The 24,999-nt window shown below is 42.9% G+C and overlaps 1 protein-coding gene across 3 annotated transcripts in view; it reads left to right on the forward strand.

The window, feature by feature from the left end:
- The window catches only part of LOC117005024 (DDB1- and CUL4-associated factor 12-like), a 76,990-nt gene extending 53,827 nt beyond the window's left edge, over positions 1 to 23,163 (forward strand). For 2 of the 3 annotated variants that reach the window (XM_033076245.1, XM_033076247.1), the window contains 3 exons: positions 4,645 to 4,807; positions 10,943 to 11,127; positions 11,882 to 13,220. In XM_033076245.1, coding sequence (XP_032932136.1) covers positions 4,645 to 4,807; positions 10,943 to 11,127; positions 11,882 to 12,040 — 507 coding nt within the window. In that variant the 3' untranslated portion in view covers positions 12,041 to 13,220. Of the gene's footprint in view, positions 1 to 4,644; positions 4,808 to 10,942; positions 11,128 to 11,881; positions 13,221 to 21,675 lie in introns of those variants that run through there. The other variant, XM_033076246.1, reaches the window with a different exon arrangement.
- Positions 23,164 to 24,999: the final 1,836 nt, after the last annotated feature.

A 24,999-nucleotide genomic window follows, 5' to 3' on the forward strand; every position in this document is an offset into this window, starting at 1 on the left:
TGGGATAGCACAACCCACAGTTGAAAATTAGAGGGTAGTGAAACCAAACAACTGGGATCCCTGTCTCTGGATGCAGGCATTGACAATAGCATTGGAAAAAGGACAGAAATCCTCAGCCTCCGGAGGCGACTCCTGTCAAGTGTGAGGGAAAGGTATCTTTTCAAGGAGGATCTATCAGTGTACCAAGACAAGTGGAACACCATGGAGCAAGGTATCCAATACCTGAGAGAATTAGCTGTGCTGGAGGTACTCTATAGAGATTCAAATAACATGCAGTCCCCTGTAGATCCAGATGAAGTCTAGGGCACACAACCCATGTGGCGGAAGTTCCTATGGAGCACACCACTGTCATATGCCAACTCATTGGCAGTGATGTCATGGACAGAAGGAGAAAAAACAGTGGATAATTTGGTTGCCCAACTCTGGCAATATGAGGAAAGTCTCTCTTCCTCCCTGTCAACCTGCATCTCAGCTGTCCAAAGACAACTGGAAAGCTGTTTAAAGAGGAAATGTCCTGTGCCCTGCCAGTATAGGCCAGAGTCTCTGCTATTAAGAACAAGCATGCCCCTGCTCAAGAGAGAGGGGGAATACACCACAAGGTATAAAACCTGTGGTTTTACCTGCATGACCACAGAGAGGACATGAGGAAGTGGGATAGAAAACCAACCTCTGCCCTAGGAACCATGGGTATGTGAGTTGAGAGAAAGAAAATCACCATGGGAAATTCTTCAACGAAAATTCTACTCCAGTTTCCAGTGGGCAGTGTCCTCAGACAGAACAGAAGGAGCTGATGTTACTTCCAAACCTCTTGAAGGGACGTGTGGTTGATCATATTTATAAGAAGTAAACAATGAGGACCATGACCAGAACTAGAGGGGCCCTGCTTCCAGCCCTGTGAAGGAAAGGGATAATCAGATCTACTGGACTATGTGGATCAAATTGCCTGGCACATCAGACCCCCAAGAGTACAATGCTTTAATTTACACTGGTGCACAATGTACCCGGATGCCATTGAGATATGTAGGGGCAGAATCCATCTCTATTTCTGGGGTGACAGGGGGATCCCAATACCTGATTGTACTGGAAGCTGAACTGAGCCTGGCTGGGAATGAATGGCAAAAACACCCCATTGTGACTGGCCCAGAGGTCTTGTGTATCCTTGGCATAGATTACCTCAGGAGAGGGTATTTCAAGGACCCAAAAGGTCATTGCTGGATTTTTGGGATAGCTGCTGTGAAGACAGAGGAAATTAGGCAGCTGAATACCTTGCTTGGTCTCTCAGAGGATCCTTCTGCTATGGGAATGCTGAGGATCAAAGAACAACAGGTACTGATCGCTATCACAACAGTGGACTGTTGACAATACTGCACCAACTGGGATTCTGTGACCCTCATCCACAAGATGATTTGTGAACTGGAGAGGCAGGGAGTGGTCAGCAAGACCCACTCACCTTTTAATAGCCCCATGTGTCCAGTACGTAAGTACAAGAGAGAATGGAGACTGACAGTGGATAATTGTGGCCTGAACGATGTCACACCATCACTGAGTGCTGCTGTGCTAGGCATGCTGGAACTTCAGTACAAACTGGAATCCAAGGCAGCAAAGTAGTGCCACCATCGATATTGCCAATGTGTTTTTCTGCATTCCTTTAGCAGCAGAATGCAGGGCCCAGTTTGCTTTTATCTGGAGGGGCATCCAGTACACCTGGAACCACCTGCCCCATGGGTGAAAGCACAGCCCCACTATTTGCCATGGACTGATCCAGGCTGCATTGGAAAAGGGTGAGACTCCAGAACACTTGCAATACATTGATGACATCATCGTATGGGGCAACACAGCAGAGGAAGTTTTTGAGAAAGGGGAGAAGATAATCTGGATCCTCCTGAAAGCACGTTTTGCCATAAAGCAAAGTAAGGTCAAGGCACTTGCCCAGGAAATTTAGCTTTAGGAGTAAAATGGCAAGATGGACAATATCAGATTTCAATAGAAATGATAAGCAAAATAACAACTATGTCCCCACCAACCAGCAGAAAGGAAACACAGACTTTCCTAGGCACTGTGGGTTTTTCGAGAATGCGTATTCCAGATTACAGTCAGATTGATTGTAAACCCTCTCTATTACATGATCTGGAAGAAGAATGATTTCAAGTGGGGTCCTGAACAACAACAAGCTTTTGAACAAATTAAACCAGGAGAGTGTTCATTCAATAGCCCTTGGGCCAGTCAGGACAGGATGAGATGTGAAAAATGTGCTCTACACCATAACTGGGGAGAATGGTCCTTCCTGGAGCCTCTGGCAAAAAGTACCCAGGGAGGCTCAAGGACGACCCCTGGAGTTCTGGAATCAGGGATACAAAGGATCCAAGTCCTGTTGCACCCCAACTGAAAAAGAGATACTGGCAGTTTATGAAGGGATTCGAGCTACTTCAGAAGTGATTGACACTGAAGCACAGCTCCTCCTGGCACCCCAACTGCCAGTGCTGGGCTGGATGCTCAAAGGAAAAGTCCCTTCCACACATCATGCCACTGATGCCAGGTGGAGCAAGTGGATTGCTCTGATCACACAAGTTCAAATAGGAAACCAGAATCATCCAGGAATCTTGGAAGTCATCACAAACTCGCCTGAAGGCAAAAATTTCAGACTAATTTCAGAAGAGGAGGAGAAGGTGACATGCTGAGGAGGCCCCATCATCTAATCAGATGTCAGAAAATGAAAAGCAATGCAGTCTCTTTACTGATGGTTTCTGCTGTATCATAGGGATACATCAAACATGGAAAGCAGCCATATGGAGTCCTACATGGCATGTCACAGAAGCTACCAAGGGACAAGTTGGATCAAGTCAGGTTGCAGAGCTGAAAGTCATCCAGCTGGCTTTAGGTATTGCTGAATGAGAGAAGTAGCCAGCACTCTGCCTCTACACTGACTAGTGGATGGTAGCAAATGCTCTGTGGGGGTGGCTGGACCAGCAGAAAAAGACCAATTGGCAGTGTAGAGGGAAACTCATCTGGTCTACTGAATTGTGGCAAGACATTGCTTCTCAAATAGAAGTTGGCTTTTCAAACATTGGTATACACATTTAGTGAAGTCCACCTGGTTAGTTAAATCTAGTGGCTCTACCAATCAAGCTGACTCTGCCCTATCAAAACCTTCACATACCATTGAAGGGGATAAAGTGCCTGTGGTGCATATGAGAAATGTGTTGGGGAAGACAATTTGGACCAGTCCTGCCTCAAGGAAAGGCAAATGCATCTGTGGGATCGTTTTTGCTCAATGACCTGGGTGCATTTGGCACATAATGCAAAGGGATGGGGAATCCCCCTCAAGGGGATTTGATTTTTGGGTAAGAACAGCCTGTAATGTTGAATTGTTTAATATTGGTTGCTGAATGCCACTGCCACTGTGTGCCATAACTACCATGGACAATGAGGATCGATTGCTCCAGATACACCAGTCATGAGCTCCTGATGCAGCAACCACCTGACAGCACGCCAGCCCTCCTGTCTTGGAAGACATTTTAAATGGACAGCCATTGACTAAGGGAATGGTACCCATGCTTGTGTGCGTGATTTGTTTTTTTTTTTTTTTGAAGGTGTAGGATCTGGTGTGATTTAGATGGTGTAGAATAAGGGTTGGATAATATCCTGGTTCCCTCCAGGACAGGTTTAATTTTTGCAGCAACTGGGAGTGGCACAGCGTGGACCCACCTCATGCCATGGGCAGAGGGGACAGAGGGGTGTGGCATTTTTTTGGTTTTTCTCATGTGTACGGTCGGGTGGTGCTGAATTCCATGTAGTGAGCAATCATGTGTGAATCATTCCCCTGTCTTGTACATTCTGCTTTTAGTATTGTTGTTGTTACTGTTCATTTTCTTATTTCATTGCTGTTTCTAGTAAGTTGTTCTTATCATAACTCATGACCTTTACCTTTTTTTGCCTCCAATTCTCCTCTCCATCCCCGTGCAGGGAGAGGTGGGGGGGAAGTGAGCAAGCAGTGCGTGGTCTGGGGTGATTCAGTGGGAACACTAAATTGAGGAATACCATCCCTAAACCATGACAAACACATAAATCTTTAAGTAAAATACAATGTCCTAATAATTAGAACTTGGGGAAAGAAACTTTTTACTCACCTTATTTTTAAGGGTGAGAGGTACTCTTAACTTTCTGCCAATTCTGGGTGAGCTGAAGTGAACTGTTCCAGAGTATGAGTGATATTTAATTAGTAGCCTTCATAAAGGAAGTTGCACTTATTTAAGTGTAATTGTAGATCAAACCCACAAATATCTATACTACTGTATGAAGTAAACTTTTTCATCTGAGATGATGTCTGTGTACACCTGCTGAAGAAATAGCAGCTTAGAAAGGTGTAAAACAATATGCCAAAATGTTCATTGTTCTTTGCATAATGCATGGTTCAGCCTTCATCATCTCAGTTTTGTTCAGATAAGGCATCTAAACTTCAGGGTATGTTTTTTCTCTGGGTCAGGTTGCTTTTCTCTTAAATTTCTATTGTTGTGATGAACTTATTTTTAGCTGCATTTTGGTGTTTTTTCACTGCAACTTCCTTGAACATAGTTTACAGAATTGTTCTATTAGCGTTTTGCTCTCTTTTCATAATGTGTTGATTTGTCTTTCCTTTGTTTCTAGTTACTTTCCACAAAGTTACCATACTGCAGGGAGAATGTGTGTTTGGCTTATGGTCAGGAGTGGTCAGTGTATGCAGTAGGATCACAGGCACATGTCTCCTTTCTGGATCCAAGGCAGCCTTCTCACAATGTTAAATCCGTCTGTTCCAAAGAACGAGGCAGTGGTAAGAAACTTGTCAAAGGGTGCTTCAAATGGTTTACTTGCAGAAGTAGCTTTTAAGACTGCAGTAAATAAGTTTCCAATAAATACGAAGGTTTTTTCATGTGATAGACTGCATTATTAATAGCATATTAAGGTTTTACTTTTATGACATTATTCCTTGAGCAACCAACAAACCAAATGTAAAAGCAGCTCTGAAATCTAATGAAGGACAACATCAGTGTTTTTATGATCAACTAAATTGCACGCCATCCAAATATTACTGATTTTTTAAAAGTATGCATTTTACATTTTACTGGACTTCACTGTGCATTTTCCTTCTGCTTATTTTTTACTGTGTCTTATTCTGTTTTACTTCATTCCAAAGCAAATCCAGTCTTTGTACCACTATTAATACTGTCTGTTCTCTCATTTTTCTCTGGGGACAGAAAAAACCCCATGTTTTCTGCTCTGTCCTATCATACTGGGAGTCAGTGCTCTGAGTGAATGCTTACTTTGTAATTTTAAAGTCATGAGTGAGACACTTAATTATCAGTGTGTATTTATTTGCTTTAGATATACAAAAGCTTACTCTTAAAAAAAAAAGTTTGCAGATTTTAGTGCTGTTTTCCTTTTCTGATGGGAATGTAGTATGTCCAATTGAACCTTACATCTGGGTCAAGCCTGAGGGTTTGCAGGGTACATGGTCCCATAAGCTTCTTCCCATACCCTTTATTTTCAAGCATGAGAAGGCACTGTGCTGTGATGCCCATTTGAAACCATATTAATCCCAGAGTAATAAGTTGCAGTCCTTATTTAACTTGACTCTAGACATTCATCTCTTCATTGGGCAAGTTTATAAAAAAAATGCATGTAGGCAAGGATTAGGAAATTTTTATTTATGTAGTTCCTTGTGACCTGCTTATCTCTGGTAGTTATCTGCTACCAGGACCTGTGAGTACTGATTATTGATCAGTAAGCATCTCTCAGCAGTTCACACAGCCAACTGAAAGAGACCGGGGCCTGCAGGACGGTTCCACAAGAAGATCTTTATTTCTTTCATGAAAGGGGATCCAGCAGAATATCCCATTAGACAAAGGAGTAACAGTCATATTTATAGATTCTAATAGGATCCAAATTATAACCAATAGAAAGTTATATAGAAAACCAGCATCCAATCTAAGTCGAAGTTCTATGAGTAAACTAACCACTTACAAAAACTAAATTCTAACCAATTATCTTCCAAAGTGATAAGTGAGGGTCTACATTTCTTTAGCATTAGTCATTCTAGGTAACTAGGATACCTTATCTTTCACAGAATATTCCAGGGGCCCTGTGCTGAGGGTTTGGGGGAATTTGTATCTTCCACAGTTCCTGGACTTTGAACAGTGCTATCTAGATAAATGTCAGGGTCTGCTTCTTTCAGATACAGAAGTTTCTATAATATGATAAAAAGTGATTTACCAGCTCGTGTTTGTCACTTGAACATCTTGCCATCATCATCCCTTGTCTTGACCCACTGTCAGCGAGGGCTCTGTGAAGGTCCTGACACTGACACCCTTCAGTATCATAGGGAAGAAATACCAGGACACTGGAGTGCGGTGCCCAGTGGTGACTGGTGGTTTAAAACTTCTATCTTGAATTATGTGATCATCCCTGCTGAGGGGATGACCTATGTGTAGGGAGTATCTCGGGTGGTAGTTCATGTCTAGAGAAAACCTTTGTTCAATACTGTTTTCTATTCTGCATAGTAGATTTTTTGTGTGTGTGTCGTGGTGGTGATGTCTTGAGAGGCTAACCCGGAACAGAGGCTAGACAATGTTAAAGTAGGTATTTATTAAAAGACTTTCAAAGGATATACTTTGGGCAGTACAAGAGGTCGGCTGTGGTTCTACTCAAGATGGACACAAGATGGATGACTGATTATGAGTTTTTATACTTTTATAGGTTGTGGTTTATTTACATATTGGGGTTAATTATCTAATTACAGCTTCAGGTTATGAAGTCTCATCTTCTTAGATTTTTCTTTTCAATTCACCATTGTTTACACTTTTTGGGCCTGAAGCTGCAATGGTGTCTTTGGTTTTCAGGTTGGAAAAGGATTGTTTTGTCTAACTAAACTGTGAAGAGAGCTTGCAAACATTTTTTATGAAGTTTAGAGTCACATACTAAGGCAATATAGAATCTGAAAAATATAAAAACTATAACTTGATGCATCAGTAGAGGCACTTAAGTAATATTAATTCCCAAGATACTGAGTGTTTCAACTTTCTGTTGATCTCACTGGGACTTGGAGTGGTGCAACACCTCTAGAAAGTAGGCTGTTTATTGATTTGCAGACTAAAATCTGGGTTGAGTTTTAAGTGCTTTGAAGTGTTACTTGAATGTGCTTTTAGCTTCTAAATGCAACTGCTGGACATGGTAAGTCCATATTAACTGCAGTTCATTAGTGTTGTATACAAAAGCAGATCGGAGAAATGTCACTTAGTAAGACTAAAACTGGGGGTGTTTTTTACCTAGTGTAACCCCGTCTGCTCTATGTGAGAAGGTAGCTAATGCTTTTTAGTGCATCATGTAAGAGTTCCTTTTCTTAGCAGCTGTATGGGAAAGTGCAGGCCCTGAACTGTAGTTCTTGATCTGTGAGAGTGACTAATTTCTGCTTGATTAGCCTGCAGAGCAATGTTGTGTGCCCTTGACTTTATAATCCTGAAGGCAGCAATGTTAATGCAGTGGACAGAGCTTTCACAGCACAGACTGTGTCTACCCTTTGTGTAGGACATGCTACTGCATCTTCACTTCCTTCTGGGATTTGAAGAGCTCCTTGCCTCTCAAGAGTAAGACTCAATTTTTTGACCCAAATAATCCAGGCCTACAGGTGGTAGAGTGCTGTGAATGTAGAAGAGCTTACTGTGATCAGTTCTAGGCACAGGCGATGCTTTTAGTTTGATGGAAATTATTAATCTGAGGTACTTCAGACCCTTAGGAGCCAATTTGAAGTGCTATTCTTGAAATTCTGTTATAAACATCCACTTAATAGTGAGTACATAATGGATTCCTTCAGTTTTCCTTCAATTTTTTGATTAGAGAAAGATTCAAAGTTCTTTATTTTATAGCTTTTTATTAATTATTGCATTGAAAAGTATATGCTATCTCTTTGATATTTTGTGCAAATCAGTTAAGCAATAGAAGCAATAACCATGGGAATATAGAAGACAGAAAATTGATGGACTAAGTCCTTGAAGAAGGAGGAAAACGAAGATAATACCTTTCTTATACAGTATGTTTAATGATGACCCAACAAACCCCTGTTTTTGACTGGTTCTGTGGTGAGAACTTGCCCTAGTGATGAACTTTGCTCATTATAATAATAAAAAACACACCCCTAGCTCAGGCACCCTCTACTCATAAAAAGATCACTACTCACTGAGCATGTGCCATGATTTCTTGGGATACTATGCCTTTAAATCGAAGCAGAGAAAATATAAGCCAATAGAAACTTAGGCAAGTAGTGAATTAAGTAAGATATGCTAATAGCCTAACATTGTAACCTTATAAGTAGGACTTTGTGTGCCTCAGTGTGCTGGTTTTATGGATCTACAACCCAGCACCCCTTTCTGCTCAGAGCCGTAAATAAATCAAATACATACTCTGTGGGAATTGACTTCTTGCACACCAGGTGAAAGAACCTGGTTCGGGACAACAATGAAGGGGAAGAGATATCTCCCAACTTGCTCAGATGCATTTGTAGTTCTCTGAATTAAAGTAGAGATTCAGCAGGTGTGAGACTTGCACAGTGATTTCCCACTTATTAAGCCTGCAGCCAAGACTTTACCTCATATCTAGATCACAACAATATGACCTTGCCTGTTCTAAGTGTGTTTAACAGATGCTGGTGGCTGTGGATGTAGCATCAGGTTGTGGAGGTGGAAGAATGAGGATGTGTTTCTAGTTAGGACTCTGTACAGAGGGGAAGGGTAAACTGCATCTACACCTCTTGGATGTCTGCTGTCACATGTACTGCTGGGTGTATTCCAGTATGTCACACAAGTTTTGTGATGTTCAACCCCACTTGATACAGTGACAGCAGTTGACATGTGGATGTAGCTGGCATAACTCACTCCTTTCCTGTTTGAGTGCTTGTTTAGGCTGTATTTCAGCAGTACTTTAAAGAGGGCTTAAAAAGGTGTAGGGTTTATAATCTGCCTTCATGTTGTACAGCAAAGAGAAGCATAGATGTGGTGGGATTTAATCTGCACAGAAGAGTTACTTGTGTTAGAGTACTTATACAGAACAAACCTTTTGCACAAGAGAGATGACAGGAAATTTTGTAAATTGCAAATTCCTACATACTGAATCTCCTCAAGACTATTTCCAAGGGAAGGAAGCTTAATCTGAATCTTAATCTGAAGATGAGGCTTCAGATTAAGATTTTGTGAAAACAAAATGTATTCTTTTGCTCAATTTAATGGCATAACCGAATTGTGTTAGAATGTTTTGTTTGGATTGGAAACTTGTAGCTTCCCATGTGCTGGTGCAACATGGTGGTGCTTTGCTTGTAGTATACTTAGTCTGTTTTTATTGCTGGGTGAAGTGCTAAAAGTACTAGCTATGAAGTAAGGTGTGCTGGTATGAGAATATTTGAGCAGGGACAGCCTCAAAATTATTTAAAATCCTGATCTGTCTTATCAGCAAAGTGACTAGTGCTTACACTTGCTTACAGCTAGCCTCTTGACCAGCAAAATGCACTTGATAGCAGCTGGGACAGTAATTTTTCTCACGTAGTCACTTATCACATCTTGGCAGATAGCTAGATAGGGTGTGAGCTTGTGGAGGGAACCAATGTGATGTTCTTTCCTCTGTCTGCTGCCCACATACTCATGGTGTGTTCACTTAGAGGCTTGTGAATAAAACAAAACTACAGTAATTTCACGACTATAAGGCGCACCCTTTTGACTAAAATTTTCCCTCGAACCCGGAAGTGCGCCTTATAGTCCGGTGCGCCTTATCTGATACAAAACGGCGAAATTTGCCAAACTGGAAGTGTGAGCTGAGAGCCGTGGGGGAAGCCGGAAGTGCCACAGCAGCTGGCTGGGGGCGGGCCCGGAGGCCCGCGGCACTGCCCCTGCCGGGTGGAGGCAGGCCAGGGGGCCCGAGGCACCGCCCCTCTCCGGTCCAGGCAGTCCCGGGGCCCCATGGCTGCCGGGTGAATGTGGGCTAGGGGGGCCGCGGCACCCCCCTTCCCGGGTGGAAGCAGTCCTGGGAGCCCATGGCTGCCGCGTGAATGCGGGCTAGGGGCCCCGCGGCACCCCCGCTCCTGGGTCCAGGCAGTCCCGGGGGCCCATGGCTGCCGCGTGAATGTGGGCTAGGGGGGCCGCGGCACCCCCCTTCCCGGGTGGAAGCAGTCCCGGGAGCCCATGGCTGCCGCGTGAATGTGGGCTAGGGGGGCCGCGGCACCCCCCTTCCCGGGTGGAAGCAGTCCTGGGAGCCCATGGCTGCCGCGTGAATGCGGGCTAGGGGCCCCGCGGCACCCCTGCTCCTGGGTCCAGGCAGTCCCGGGGGCCCATGGCTGCCGGGTCCAGGGTGGCCTGGTGGCTCACGGCACCGCCCCTACCGGGTGGAGACGGGCCCGGGGGCCAATGGCTGCCGGGTTGAGGCGGGGCCTCGACCAGCAACCGCATGGGGTGAGCTGGGGGCGGGGCCTCGCTGCAAAAAAAAAGTGCACCTTATAGTCCGGTGCGCCTTATATGATCTACAAAGTTGCGAATTTTGCCGAATCCGGGGGGGTGTGCCTTATAGTCCGGTGTGCCTTATGGTCGTGAAATTACTGTACTCTTGATCCTAAATGACTTGTGATCTTTGTTTATCTGTCAGAACTGGGGCCTGCTGAGAATTAAGCTTCTTACCACACATCATCAGTGTGTCTGATGGCATCAGAGGAGAAAGGAAGTAGTATATGTAATTGAAGTTGCTGTTTCAATAACATCAATGAGATTTGTCTGCACTGTTCCATAGAAGTGTGTGGTCCAAACTTGTGTGTTATGGAGAATACTATTAGTAGGTAGTTCCTCCTAAAGAAAATTTTAGCTATCAAGCAGCATCACTGCAGAGCCAAAGCATCCATTTTCCTTACTGCATTGTATGTCCCTTCTCTTTTTGACAGGTATTCGATCAGTGAGCTTCTATGAGCACATCATCACAGTGGGAACGGGGCAAGGTTCCCTATTGTTTTACGATATCCGAGCCCAGAGGTTCCTGGATGAAAAACCCCCACATGCCTGCTATGGACAGAAGCAAAAATTAGGAGGAAGTGAAATTTTAAAGTTGACTACTGGGAAAGGTTGGCTGGTGAGTAGCTTGTAGTTGTAGGAAATCCTTTACATAGGAGTTTGCACTGTTTCTTTTTGTAGTAATGGAAGCTATTATATGAAATGTGTCCTAGTCAAACAGTGATCATGTAACCAATAACTGTAATCTTGAAAAGCAAGAAGTGCTGCAGTATTGGTCTCTATAAAAACTTTATGAAAGGGTATTGAATGATTGGTTGCTCATGGGTAAGGCATACTAACTACTTTTCTTATGCACTGATTCATAAATGAACTGGATTTTATATCTTTATCTTTTCTAATGTAATCTAACTTCTAGTTTTCAGAACCTCAAACACAAAATTCATTGTCTTTCATTTAAAAATGTGCTACTCTAATGTGGTACTCAAAGCAAGAGAAATTTGTGTGCAATATTAGAAACTGTCTTCCTGAGGTAATGCCATGGCAGGCAATTGAGTTCAATTTCCTGTATGTTATCATAAGGCAGTTAATGGCTTTGTCTAACTTTTCTCCATTATCCTTTATATCATTGTGATGTAACTTTAAAAATTAATGAAACTTGATATCTTCCCTACCCTTCATCTCCCCCCTCCAATGTTTGGCCCCAATGTCCCCAGAAAAAGCTTCAGGACAACTTTGTTATTGATCTGTCTGAAGCTTCAGGAATATTAACAGAGAATATCCCTTTTTAGGCTCTGGAAACGACCTTCTGCTTTTGTGAAACAAGGTTTTGGGTTTGTTTGGCAGCAGTAATAATCTAAAATTTCCTTTAACAGAATCATGATGAAACCTGGAGAAATTATTTTTCTGACATACGTTTCTTCCCAAATGCTGTTTATACCCACTGCTACGACTCATCTGGAACGAAACTCTTTGTGGCAGGAGGCCCTCTTCCATCAGGACTTCATGGGAATTATGCTGGTCTCTGGAGCTAATGATAACTCTTCATAAATGCTGATCTTGACACAGATTTCCACCTTTCTTTACCATTTTAAAAACAAAATTGTGTGATGACATTGACTTCTGGTTTAAATGCAAGTTATTTTTCGGCAGAGTTTTCTGTTGGTCCCCAATGGTCTTGTACATCTTTTTGAACCATTATTTTTGCTTTAACCTCCTCGATCTTTTTTATGAAGGGTTTTTAAATCCTTTTTTATTGTATTTACTTCAAATTACTCTTCCCCCACATTTAGGCTGTCTTGGCAATGTGCCTCCTCCTCTTTGCTGTGACATAGGATTTCTTTCTTATAGCATGGTTGCTTCTGGACTTTCTGTGAAAGTCTAGGGGCTGTGTGTCTTCAGATATTTTGTGTCAGTTCCATTACCTGGAGTGAGGACTACTTGTGATTTAAAAATATTAAAAATATTAAGAATATTTGTAAGAGATAAAGTAGTAGCTTATGTGTAGAGCCTGGCCCTAGTCTTGGTTAATCTTATTTTTTAAAAGTACAAGTCTAATGACACTGTTTATACATAGAGGAGTATGGTCATTTTAATATGTATTCATTGGAGCCCAGGGACAGATTCCCCTGGGGTATTGCTCATCAAACCCAAAGTGCAGGAGTTTTTAAAAATGCATTTGTATTTGAATTGTAGTTTTCAGCAGTGCCAAAAGAAAATACATCCACTGTTCCTTTTCTGCTTCTCCCTGGTATCAACTTGCATAACTGGAGTTTGTAGAGGCTGTTCTGTGATGTGGCTATTGCAGGATGACATTACACTGAGGGCCTGCAGAGGTGCTGAGAGAAAATGGGGGCTAGGGACATGAGTGTTCTTGTCCTTTAAAATGAACTAAATTTATAAATTTTCCAGATGACTCAAGATTCCTTAGTATGCTGCTGTGGTAGCTCATGAGTTCTTCATAAACTGCCTAAAACCCAGGACCTCTTTTTGTCCCAGGTTGTGGAAACTTTTCCCATTTTAGCCGTTCTGGTTGGCCATCTCCTCTAATATGCCAATGGAATAAATAAAATGGGTTTCTTTTCTTTGAGGTTAAAGAGTGCATCTTGGACTTGTCTAATGCAAGCTGGAAGCTTTCCATGTAGCAAGATAACTTGCTGTTAGCTTGATTTACCAAAATATGAGTATTGGTCTAGTACCGATACTCAACTGTGACAGACAAAAGACTCTAACAATTTAAAGTTAGAAAGGGTATGTTTATTCAGCGCTGGGCAGCAGCGTGGGGTAGCCCCCTAATACGCACTGCGAAATTACAGGTGGTCACAGAGTCTATTTATTAACAAAAGGTTTAAATAAATACATATTCATAATACCAGCCCCTCCCATCCCCTGCTTCCTATGGTAATTAACTTGAATGGCTATTAAGCATGTGTGGTTGGCTTCTTGAATTAAGTCTGGGGTCGTTTTTGTGGAGAGGGGTCCTAAAAGGAGGAAGTAAGGCGAGTCTTCCTCGCCCTGAACTTTCGACCCTTTTCTATTAATGACAATACAAATGATTTCTGGGGATATTCCAATTTTTCAAAGAATGGGTTTCTGGTTGCGATTGTTCGTGCTTCTTCAGGCTTGCTTACCAGTTTCGTCTTTTCCCATTGTAAGCACACCTGAGCAAACATGAGATGACAGACGATCAATCAATTATTTAAGTTTAACTAAAATCTTAATTTTTCTAAGATTAGTGTTTCAAGCTCACATTGAACTAGCAGCATCTATTGTCATCTTGTTTGTAGTAGGAGAAGCTCAGGTTTTCCTTGAATCACCTGCTACCTTCTGCAATCAAACTCCCACAAACTTTGTGTGGGACTGAGTGGGGAGAATAGGTCCAATGCCCTTCAGGTCCAGCCATGAAGCATGTGCATTCCAGGGTGATGGTCATACCTAATACTCACTAAAATGCAGGACTCAAGGGTGCTCCTAGCCTTTTGGCAGGCACCAAGTTTGGCTTGTTACTGCCACCTCTGTCCTCTGCTGGGATGAATGCCTTTCCCATGCCCTTGTCACCAGTGGAGCAGAGTGTGCCCATATCTCACTGCTTTGGTGCTAAATAGGTAGTTGGCTGAAGCTGAGAAGAATGACAAAGCTGGGACATACTCTGTTCTTCTGTGTCTACTGGAGATCAGTCACCGCTGTAGAGTAGCTCTAGTCCCATATACAGTTCCTGCCAGATTGCCTAGAACTAGTCCACATGTGTCTTTTTGGTGCTTCTCATCTTTGTACTCTATATCTTCATCAGGAATGCCAAGCAGCGAGACTTGGGCTTAAGTTCTGGTTGGTAGCGGGCACTGGAATGAAAATCCTGCAAGGAATGCAGTTCCCTCCCATCCTGGTGAAAAATCCTGTTAAGAGGTCTCCTGACATGCACCTGTCTCAGAAGTATAATTTACTCACACTGAGCACTGAGATGGGTACTTCACAAACAGATCATTTTGTGGCATTTCATAGTTCTACTTCCCTTGTGGGTTGGTTGCGTAAACAGAATCAGTTCATGGTGAAATTATAAACTATGGAGTAGCAAAGGAGCTCTCATATTTTATTTAGAGTTGTTCATTGCTTTTTAAACATGTAATGGTGCCTATGTTGTTCTGTGATGGCAACTTACTGCTTTGGTTATTTTAGGGGTTTTGAAAAGTGGAAGTATACAGAGAAAAACAAATCTTGGTGAAGTATGGCAGGATGAGTATTTCTAGGATTATTCCTCCAGCTACCATGTAAGATCACAGTCACAGGGAACAATTTCTGGTTAGTTATTTTGTTTGGTTTGGTTTGAGGTGCCTTTTTTTCCCCTTCTCCTCTAAAGAAACTAGACGCTTGACTCTGAGTGTCCTCTAATTCTGCTGAAACAACTAGTTAGGTGCTTAGTGTCACCAGTGCCAATGGAAAACTACTGATCTGGAAACCCTAACCCTGATATTGAACTATAAATTTGAAGCATATCCCAGGTCTGGGTGAGGGGGAAAAAAGGGTATTTTTATGGCCTAAGCTTTAGCCTGTAAACATGGAGGTTGATCTTTCTGCAGAGTCAACAGTCTCTAGGTTATTGAAGAGGTCACCTTGGCACCCCTGAAAAGTGTCTCTCTGCCAACTGATCTCCACAAATACCTCAGTGTGTGGTCCTAAAACCTGGTAGTGTGAGTGCCCTTTTCCTCACCTTTTTTCTGCATAGGAAGCTTTGGACAATTCTCAGAAGAATCTGGGCAATGATGCAAAATTTCTCGAGTTTCATATGCTTCTGTGTATTCTGCTTTCATGGTTCTTTCTTGCAAAGATAACTTCTTATGGGGAGGGAGCTATCCTTGTTGCTATATGAAAAGACCCCCAAAAAAATGGGAACAAACTAGATATAGTGCTGCAAGAACACAAATTGGGCCAGACAAAACTTAATTTCTAGCCTGTTTGAGTGGTTTTAAATGCTTGTAGCAATATAGTATTATAGATGTTAAGTTTCAGAATATTTTGTGGTTGGTTATATGTCACTTTTGGTCCAGTCAAGGTTAGAAAAAGAGGCAGAGAAAGGTGGTGATATGCCAACTCTCCAAATATAAGTCATAGGAGAAACGGGATAAAAATACAGGTTTTCTTACTTGATTTTATTGCCCTACTGGTTTAGAAATCAGTTGAAATTCGGGATCACGGTGAGAGAAGCAGTGGTTTTCCATTGAAGTGCAGAAATTACTGTACAGCAGGGTATCTCTTCATGGAGGCAAGTTGAGTGCACCCTGGTGTTCAAATAGCAGTGTTCCTGATATATGAAATTCAGTCTGGTGACTGAGTTGTGCTCACTGTGTCTCACTGTGCTCTGCTGAGACCCAGTGGCAGTTCCCTCCCTTGCTCTTTCCTGCCCATCTGAATGGTCTGTTTGGGGTTGCCTCCTCCACCCCAAATCATCCCAGTTTTTTACTGTAGCAATATTGTACGTGCAGAAGTGACCTCTTTTAAGCAGAAATGGGCTTGCTGGCATTTTGTCAAGCCATTCTTGAGACTTTTAATTTGCTTTTTTTAAAACTGTCTAGACCTTTGAGGCTGGCTCAGACAGGAGAACTGGGTAGTTGCCCTAATGGGAGGTAGTTCACTAATGGGAGGATTACACAGTAACAGTCTATTTCTGGGGGGGAACAGACTCTAGTTTATCTCACATTAGGCACTTGAAACAGAGAAAAGAACTTTAATTATAACAGACCTTTGGACTTTTCTTCCTGCTGTTAATTTTTCAGTCATGTGGGATCTTTTGTGCTGCCAGTGACTGTAGGAACTAGTTAATTTTATCACTCAGCTCTTTTCAGTAGACTACCATGTTAATTTGGGTATCTTTGGGCATTGCATTTTTATTATTCATAATCACAGGTAATCAAACCCAGTGACTTAACTATGGGTTTAGTAATACAATTCTCCCTGGCTGACTTGACTGTACAAGGGACAAAGCTTCTATTGGGTAGCAATGTCTCAGTAACAATTGGGTGTTATGTGATAGACCTTCCTAAGGAAGCAGAAGCTACTTTGCAATGTTGGCTTGAGCAGAGAAATGAGGGTGGTGCTCAAACTCTTCACCTTATTTCTTATAATTCCTCCAGTTTTCTCCCTTGTACAGTCGAGTCTGGTAGGGAGAATTGGTAGTGCTCTCCTTGGGTGCTTTCTGGGATTGCGATAAAGTGAGTCCATTTGTTTGGTTCCCCTCGTGTGCTGCTAATGTTAGTCCAAGGTGAATAAATTACCAAAGAACGGTTAATACGTGTTTGTTCCTAGTCTCAGTTGTTCATTTTACACATAGATCCATTTTAAAGATCATAGCAAGAGTACCTAGTGATCTTACTGGACTCAGTCTGTCCACAAAGGTTACATACATGTTGTGGGTGACTGGTGACTTCCTTAATGAGGGGAACTCCTGAACTGAATTATGGGGATATATTTGCTGCCTCTATTTTAAGTCTTTGGCTGCTTTTTGTATCTTAATCCTTAAAATACTTATGTTCAGTTATTCTTCTCCAGAATTTCATCCTCTTCCTTCACCTGAGCACTTGCTTTGCATATACCTTGCAGCTGCAGAGTTAACAGATTAAAGTTATGATCCAGCTATGTCAAGTGGTGGTTTGGTGTCTTAATTTCTGTCCCACAGATGAGAAGCATTTACCAACCTTGTGAATTAATATCCCTCACCTTGTGCAGGTGTGAAATAAAGCAGACTTTGATGGAGATCACCTCTTTTCTTTGCTTGCAAGAAACAAAGAACAGATGGGCTGTCACTGCATCTTGGCAAAGCAGCAGCATCTTTCAGCAGTCAGGTGGGAGCTCTGAGATCTATTTGTGGTGGTCTGATAACCTTATTTTCCATAAACCCACTTTTCCAAGGTGTCTGAGAGGTTCTTAGCTTCTATTGTAATTGCTGTTATGACTAAATTACTGAACTGAGGTGGAGCCTGTTCCTAGGAACACTGTTGCAGAGCTATGTGTGATGCAGGTGGAGCTGATCCTCTGGCCAGCCCATGCTGAGCCCTGGACTCTCGTGCTAGCCAGGCATATGCTCTCTCGCTTAAAGCTAAGTGAAAATCACTGTGTGCCTTGCTGGCCACTCCTCAGCCAGAACCTCGACTTAAAATGCATTTCTGAGTGTTGCAGTGCCTTCAGTAACTTCGTCTCTGAAGCACAGACACTGGGAATTTGTCGGTGTTGCAGACAAGGGAGAATGGAAAGGAGAATGTAGTCATATCTTGTCTGAAGGAATCTCCTGTTTATGCTCTCCCTTGCTTCAGCAAGTGGGCACTTCGGTGCATGTTGAGGATGGGCAAGGGGCACAAGAAAAATGGTGAAAGTCCAACAGTGTTTGGTATTGCTCTCAGAACTCTTGAGGAATTAAAAAATATGGGGGAGATACTTATTCATTGCTCAGGAGGTACTTGTTAAAGGGCTTAATCAGAAAAATTTTGAGATATCAAGTAGATATCCCTGTCCTTCTTGTTTCTTCATGTTAATTTTCAAGGATTTAAATTGGGAAATATCTTTTTGCTTGTGATGCTGGGTTTCTTAATGTGATACTTGGCTAATTAGAAGAATGCTCTTGACAGAAAGGAATCTTCCCAATTAAAATTACAGTAATTTCATGAATACAAGCCTCACGGACTATAAGCCGCATCAATGGATGTTGGCAAACATTTCATTCTTTGTCCATAAATAAGCCGCACCTGAGTATAAGCCACTCTGTCGTTCGCAGCAAGGACCCGCGTGCAACAAAGTTGCCAAATAGTAACAGGACTGCGGCATGGTGGGGTTTACTGGCTCGGCTCGGGCTGTGCAGGCTCGGCCCACTCGGGGCTGCCGACGGGGTCAGGTGGCCCAGCTCGATGGGGCTGCTCGGCAGGGCCACTCGGGGCTGGCCGCCGCCTCTGGGCTCGCTTGCCCTGGCCCGGCGCTGCCCCGCGGTGGCAGGCAGGGACAGAGCACCCCTGCTCCCGCAGTGGCGGGCAGGGACGGAGCACCCCCGCTCCTGCCGCGGCAGCAGAGGGCGGGGGCGGAGCCTGCCTGCTCCTGCTGCGGCAGGCGGGGGCAGGAGCCCCCCGCTTACCCCATGGGCCGCGGGGATGGCAGCACGGAGCCCCCTGCCTCTCCCCCGCCTGAAGGAGGGAACTCCCCTGCCTCCCTCCCCCTCCCCGCGCTGCCGACGCTGAGCTGGCCCCACCCGCCGCGCAACACAGTAACCAATTTGTAACAATCGCGAAATCCTGGGTTTTACTGGCGGGTGCTCGGCTCGGCACCCTGGCTAGCACTTCTGGGGTTGTAAATGTCAGAAAATTATTCACGTATTAGCTGCTCCTGAGTATAAGCCGCATTTCTGGTGTGGGAGAAAAATTTTAGTCAAAATGGTGCAACTTGTATTCGTGAAATTACTGTAAGTGCCATTTTCTAATGGCCTTTCCTTCTAGTATCCTGCTGGGAGTGTTGTGATCTAAGAAAGCACAGACAGATCTAAAACTGAGTGCCAGGGTTGGCAGAGTTAAGAAAATCTGGTCTACCTGACCATTTCTGTACCTAAAAAGCCACCAAGTAAAATACTTGATTGTATACAAATTTTGGTCATTGGACTGAAACTGAGAGGGTGTATAAAGCCCTTTCAACATAGTGTGAGGTCTCTATAGTCCTAGAAATTGATTGTTTGACCTCAGAACCAAAATGTAGGACTTAATATGTTGTTTTCTTAGGAACTGCTTTTCTAGATTCCCTTATTAAAAGGGAAAATTCAGGTGCTGAATCTTAAAATCTCATTAAACTTGTACTTTTTATTTGCGCATTGCCCTGGTCTCCTTTCCTTTTCAAGGCTTCTCAGTCTCAGGGTGTATAAATCACTATGACTCATCCAAATAATGCCAAAACAATCTAACCAGAGGTTAATGTGCCTTCCTCTTCTAGTACCTTGATCTTTGTAAAGTTATCTCAAACCCATCGCTATCTTAGGGTTGAGTACATGCACTGTCTTTTTCTAAGATGTATGTGTTGAAATTGCAACAAGTTTGGACTGTTACTTGTGACTTGTTCCATTTGTGTTAGGTTGTAGTGTTGACACAAATTGATACACTGTTGTTGTTTTTTTTTTATATCAGTCTTACCTGTGACATTTATCAGTGCTTACTTGTATGTTAATGTGCATACAAATACCGGATCTTCCCCATTGCCTATGATGTATATGATGCACAGACTACACAAGGTGTTTTTAAAAGTGCAGTGGTCACAACTTCTTGCCTGAAGGTATGATGTCTTACAGTGAACTGTTTTTAATGTTTTTTCCCAAATATATTTAATAAGATCCAAAGCCTTGGAAAAAAATAAAAAATCAGGGCTTTCTGATACTTGTTGGCTTTTGTTCTGAATCCAGGGTCTGATGTTTGCTAACAACTCCTGCAAATCCACCCATCTAACAGAGGTTTTCTCAGCTTGCTGTTTCTTTCATGAGCTGTGTCAGAAACAGCGCTGGATCCTGAACTATCACAGAAGCTGTCAAATAAAATAGTAACAACTCTCTTCAAATATTACAGTGCACATTTTTAACTGTCAGGCAAAACTGTTCAAAATTATTGATGCAACTTGCAAATGGAACAGTGGGGAATTGCAGATATGTGAAACCAGTCTCTGCACATGGGACTCAGTGTTCAGTTACCTTGTAAATTGTTTCTTCTTTCTGAAAAGCAGGGTGGTTTTTTTTTTAGTTTTAATTTTTCATACAAAGACATTGCACATTTGGCTTTGTTTTCTAAATTGGCAAAGGATATCTTTGTTCTTAAACTGACATCTAGAGTTTGGGCTAAGTTTCTGTCTCTTATGCAGATAGAGGATGGTGTGATTGATACAGAATGTCCCTTCCCAGCTGTAAGGGTAATTCGTTCATAAGAGCATAGAAACAGGAACACTTCACTAACTGTGACCTTCAATGGACATGCATATTCATAATCAAATGAAGTACATTACTGTACTCTTGATCCATGAGACTACCTTTGTATTTAGAATCAGCATCATTAGTCATCAGTGTATTGACATTAATAAATGGTCACAGAACTCTAATGTATGTGCATTTCCTGTGCTAACTGCATCTATTTTCCCTGTACCCCAGTGCAGACTTAATCTGGAGTTCTCTTTTTAGTTCTTGCTAACTTTGGAGTTTATTCAAATTCAGTAAGGTCCTGGTTTTACCACAGCCCCTTTTCAGAATAGAATAGATTGGTTTAACTTTATTTTCTAATCATTAGCACTTTCCTGACTCCTCCCATTTCTTCTTAGTTAGCCATTAACAATAATTTCAAAGCTGCTTGCCTAGTCTGAAAAATATTGAGTCATAATAAAAAGAAAACCTTTAACCCACTGTAGAAAGATCACTCTGTGCTTTTACCATAAACTTCAGTGGCTGGCTACCTACCTTGGAAGGGGAGACCACTCCTGCATACTCTACAGAAGCTGAAATTCTCTTGCATCCATATTATACAGTGGATGCCAGCAGATCAGGAAGTGGATGTGCCCTGCATCTGCACCCAGTTTTTTAATCTGATCAATAGTTCTTTTGTCAACTAGAGAACTGGCATCTTTGGCTGCTACTCGGTGTTATAACTAAATTGAAGGCAAAATCGAGGGTGCATTGGTAACTTTTTGCTGACTTGGTCCCATTTAAAGGCTTTCTCCACAGACCTTTTTGTCTTTTGCATATTTTGTGGATTATGAAAAAAACTGTGCTATTGTAGGTCTATGAGCTAAACTGTGCTCAGAAGGCAAAAGTTATGAGCTTTGGCCAGCAGTAATGCTAAAGGCTGACTATGCTCAGAGATGAGCTGGTAATGTCATGTTTGAGAAATGGAAGCCTTGAGAGTTCCACGACAGTCCTTGCTGGTCTTTACCAATCACTGGTCAGCACTATTCCTATTTAAAACCAAAATGGGGATTGTATTGAGCAGTGGAACCTGCTGAATTTCCTAGGTTTGAGAGAGACACTGGAGAGAAGAGTCCAGGTTTCATGTGTTTTAAATACAACTTAAAACCAATGCAGTTATACTCTCAGATCAGCACCACTTCCTACCTTTCCCTCCATTTAGATGGAAATTCAAAAGTAAACTCAGCAATACATGATCTGGTTGTGTGCTTGCAGGTGGAACATGGGGTTCTTGAAATTTGAGAATTTAAATTTCTTATGTGGAAGAACTCTGTGGGTGCAAGATCTTGGATTACAGTTCTGCCAGCTTGCTAAATGCAATTAAATTCTCTGGACTCTTCTGGAGAACTGGTCATTTTAGGTCATTTGTGTGTCGCTTGACCACATGGACAGTGTTACAGTGATTTTTAAAGCTTACTTTCCACATGTCAGTCACAAATAACACTTAATTTGCCGTGTGGAGGAAAATTGTTAATTTGATCAGGAAATGTGGATATGGACACAACATGGACAGTGGGATTGAGGGCACCCTCAGCAAATTTACTGATGACACTGAGCTATGTGGTGCAGTCAACAGGCTGGAGGGAAGAGATGCCATCCACAGGAACCTCAACACACTTGAGAGGTGGGTCTGTGTGAACCTCATGAAGTTCAAGAAAGCAAAGTGCAAGGTCCTACTACTGGGCCATGTCAATCTCAGACACACCGACAGGTTGGGCAGAGAAGTGATTGAGAGCAGCCCTGGGAGAAAGACTTGGGGATGATGGTTGATGAAAAACTCACCATGAGCCAACAGTGTGAACTCACAGCCCAGAAACCAACAGAATCCTGGGCTGCATCAAAAGGAGCATGGCCAGCAAGTCAAGGGAGGGGATTCTCCCCCTCTGCTTTGCTCTCATGAGACTCCACCTGGAGCACTGTCCAGCTCTGAGGTCCCCAACATAAAAAGGACATGGAACTGTTAGAGCAAGTCCAGAGGAGGGCCACAAAATTGATAAGAGGACTGGAGCACCTCCCCTACCAAGACAGGCTGAGAAAGTTGGGGCTGTTCAGCCTGGAGAAGAGAAAGTTGCATGGAGATCTCATAGCAACCTTCCAGTATCTGAAGGGGCTACAGGGAAGATTGAGAGGGACTCCTCATCAGGAACTGCAACGACAGGACAAGTAGTAATGGATATAAATTGAAAGAAATTAGGAAATTTAGATTAGATATTAGGAAGAAATTTTTTACTGTGAGGGAACAGGTGGCCCTGGGAGATTGTGGATGCTCCAACACTGGCAATGTTCAAAACCAGGTTGGATAAGGCGTTAAGCAATCTGGTCTAGTGCCTATGACAGGGGGGTTGGGACAAGATGATTTTTAGGTCCATTCCAACCCCATAACATTCTATGATTCTATGTATCTGTTAAGAGCCTAATTTTTCATCTTGCATTAACCAAGTTACTGTGTTCACATACCATGTTAGTGTATGTGGCAATGCCCCATGCGCTTTTTAAATACCTAGATTTGTACATTCTCATCTGAGTATCATTAAACATGCTGTAGTCTGGCATATAGGTCTTTTACTACTGCCCTGTTACATAGATAATTGTAATTAACTGCAGTTTGGTTTTTTCTACTACTTGAGGTTGTGTGATCTGAAAACTGGTGAACAAAAAGTATTTGTGCATCTTATTATGTGTATCTCTAAATAAAATGTATTTGTATAGTGTGTTGGCTTGGCTTATGGTTTCCTTTATTTTGTAATTATCCCACTGCAAATAAATCCAGGACAGTTGGTTTTCTCCTTGTAACAGTCCAGCTTCTGTGTGGACACAACTGATTCAAAGGAAACAAAGTAAATTTTTGTTTTTCCTTCACCACTGAGTGGATTGATATCCCAAGGGCATGTTCTCAACTTATTCCTGTTTTTCATAGCTTAAACATCAGTCTTGTTCTCTGTATAGCTCATACAGAGTTTCCTTTTATCCATGTTATTTTTCTAAGAAATATTGTGCAGCACAGATAGGTGGACAGTTAGGTCTAGGAGTAAGGGTTTTAGGGAGACCTTATGTATTGAAAGTGCAGCTATAGCACTAGATCTTTCACCATATTTTCATTGCATAGGAGAGTGAGGCCTCTGTCCAGGTGTCCTATTTCCCTGCTTCCTCTTGCCTGCCTAGAATTGGGAAGGTTATTTTTTGGAGAGGAGTAATGTCCTTAAAACATTGAAGCTTTATGTTGAAGGTTAAAGTCATGGGCCTAAAAGCAGCTCCTGAAATCCCATCTTCTTCACACTTGTTTTGGTTTCAGTTTGAAACTGGACAGAAACATTAATTAATGTAGTGGTTTTGGTTTATTAATTTGAAATTTTCTTACTGTGAGATAGGATTATGAGGAAGGCAATACAGGTTTAACTTTAAATGGTACAAAGAGAAACTTTATTACTAGACACTATAAGAAAAAAAACCTCAATAAAACTTTAGATTACAGTAATTTCACGACTATAAGGCGCACCCTTTTGACTAAAATTTTCCCTCAAACCCGGAAGTGCACCTTATAGTCCGGTGCGCTTATATGATGTACAAAGTTGCGAAATTTGCCAAACCGGAACTGTGAGCTGTGAGTCGTGGGAGGAGCCGGCAGTGCCACGGCAGCCGAGTGGAGGTGGGCCCAGGGGCCCGCGGCACTGCCCCTGCCGGGTAAAGGCGGGCCTGGGGGCCTATGGCTGCCAGGTGAATGCGGGCCAGGGGCCCCGCAGCACCCCGCCTCCCCAGTCCAGGCAGTCCCGGGGGCCCATGGCTGCCGGGTGAATGCGGGCCAGGGGGCCCGCAGCACCCCGCCTCCCGAGTCCAGGCAGTCCCGGGGGCCCATGGCTGCCGGGTGAAGGCGGGCCAGGGGGCCCGCGGCACCGCCCCTGCCGGGGGAAGGCGGGCCAGGGGGCACCGCGGCACCGCCCCTGCCAGGTACAGGCGGGCCCGGGGGCCAATGGCTGCCGGGTTGAGGCGGGGCCTCGGCCAACAACTGCACGGGGGGAGCTGGGGGCGGAACCTCGCGGTAAAAAAAAAGTGTACCCTATAGTCCGGTGTGCCTTATATGATCTACAAAGTTGCGAATTTTGCCGACTCCCGGGGGGTGCGCCTTATAGTCCGGTGTGCCTTATGGTTGTGAAATTACTGTACTTTTCTTCCCTTTACACACTTCTTTCTTTCACACTGAAAATGTACAGAAAACAACAGTTTACTATTTCTAAAACAGTCTTTTACTAATTTGCTTGGAAGAGGAGACTTTCTTTTTTTGTCTATGGAGATTTCTCCACAAGAAGCAGTTTTCTTGTGGCTTTGATGTCACAGTGATCAGCTGCCCGGGAGAATGGAATTCTGATTACTATGTAAAAATCCTTTTCTTCAACTAACAGATTTTTTTTCATAAGTATTATTGAGGACCATATTAACTTATGAGGCACTCTTTAAGGATTATAACAGCTTAAACAAAAGCTTACTTCAGTTTTGAAAACAGAGGGGATTTTTTCTTTTTCCCTGGGGAACAGCAGGGATTTT

The sequence above is a fragment of the Catharus ustulatus genome, chromosome W (assembly GCF_009819885.2).
Source record: "Catharus ustulatus isolate bCatUst1 chromosome W, bCatUst1.pri.v2, whole genome shotgun sequence".
Taxonomy (NCBI): domain Eukaryota; kingdom Metazoa; phylum Chordata; class Aves; order Passeriformes; family Turdidae; genus Catharus; species Catharus ustulatus.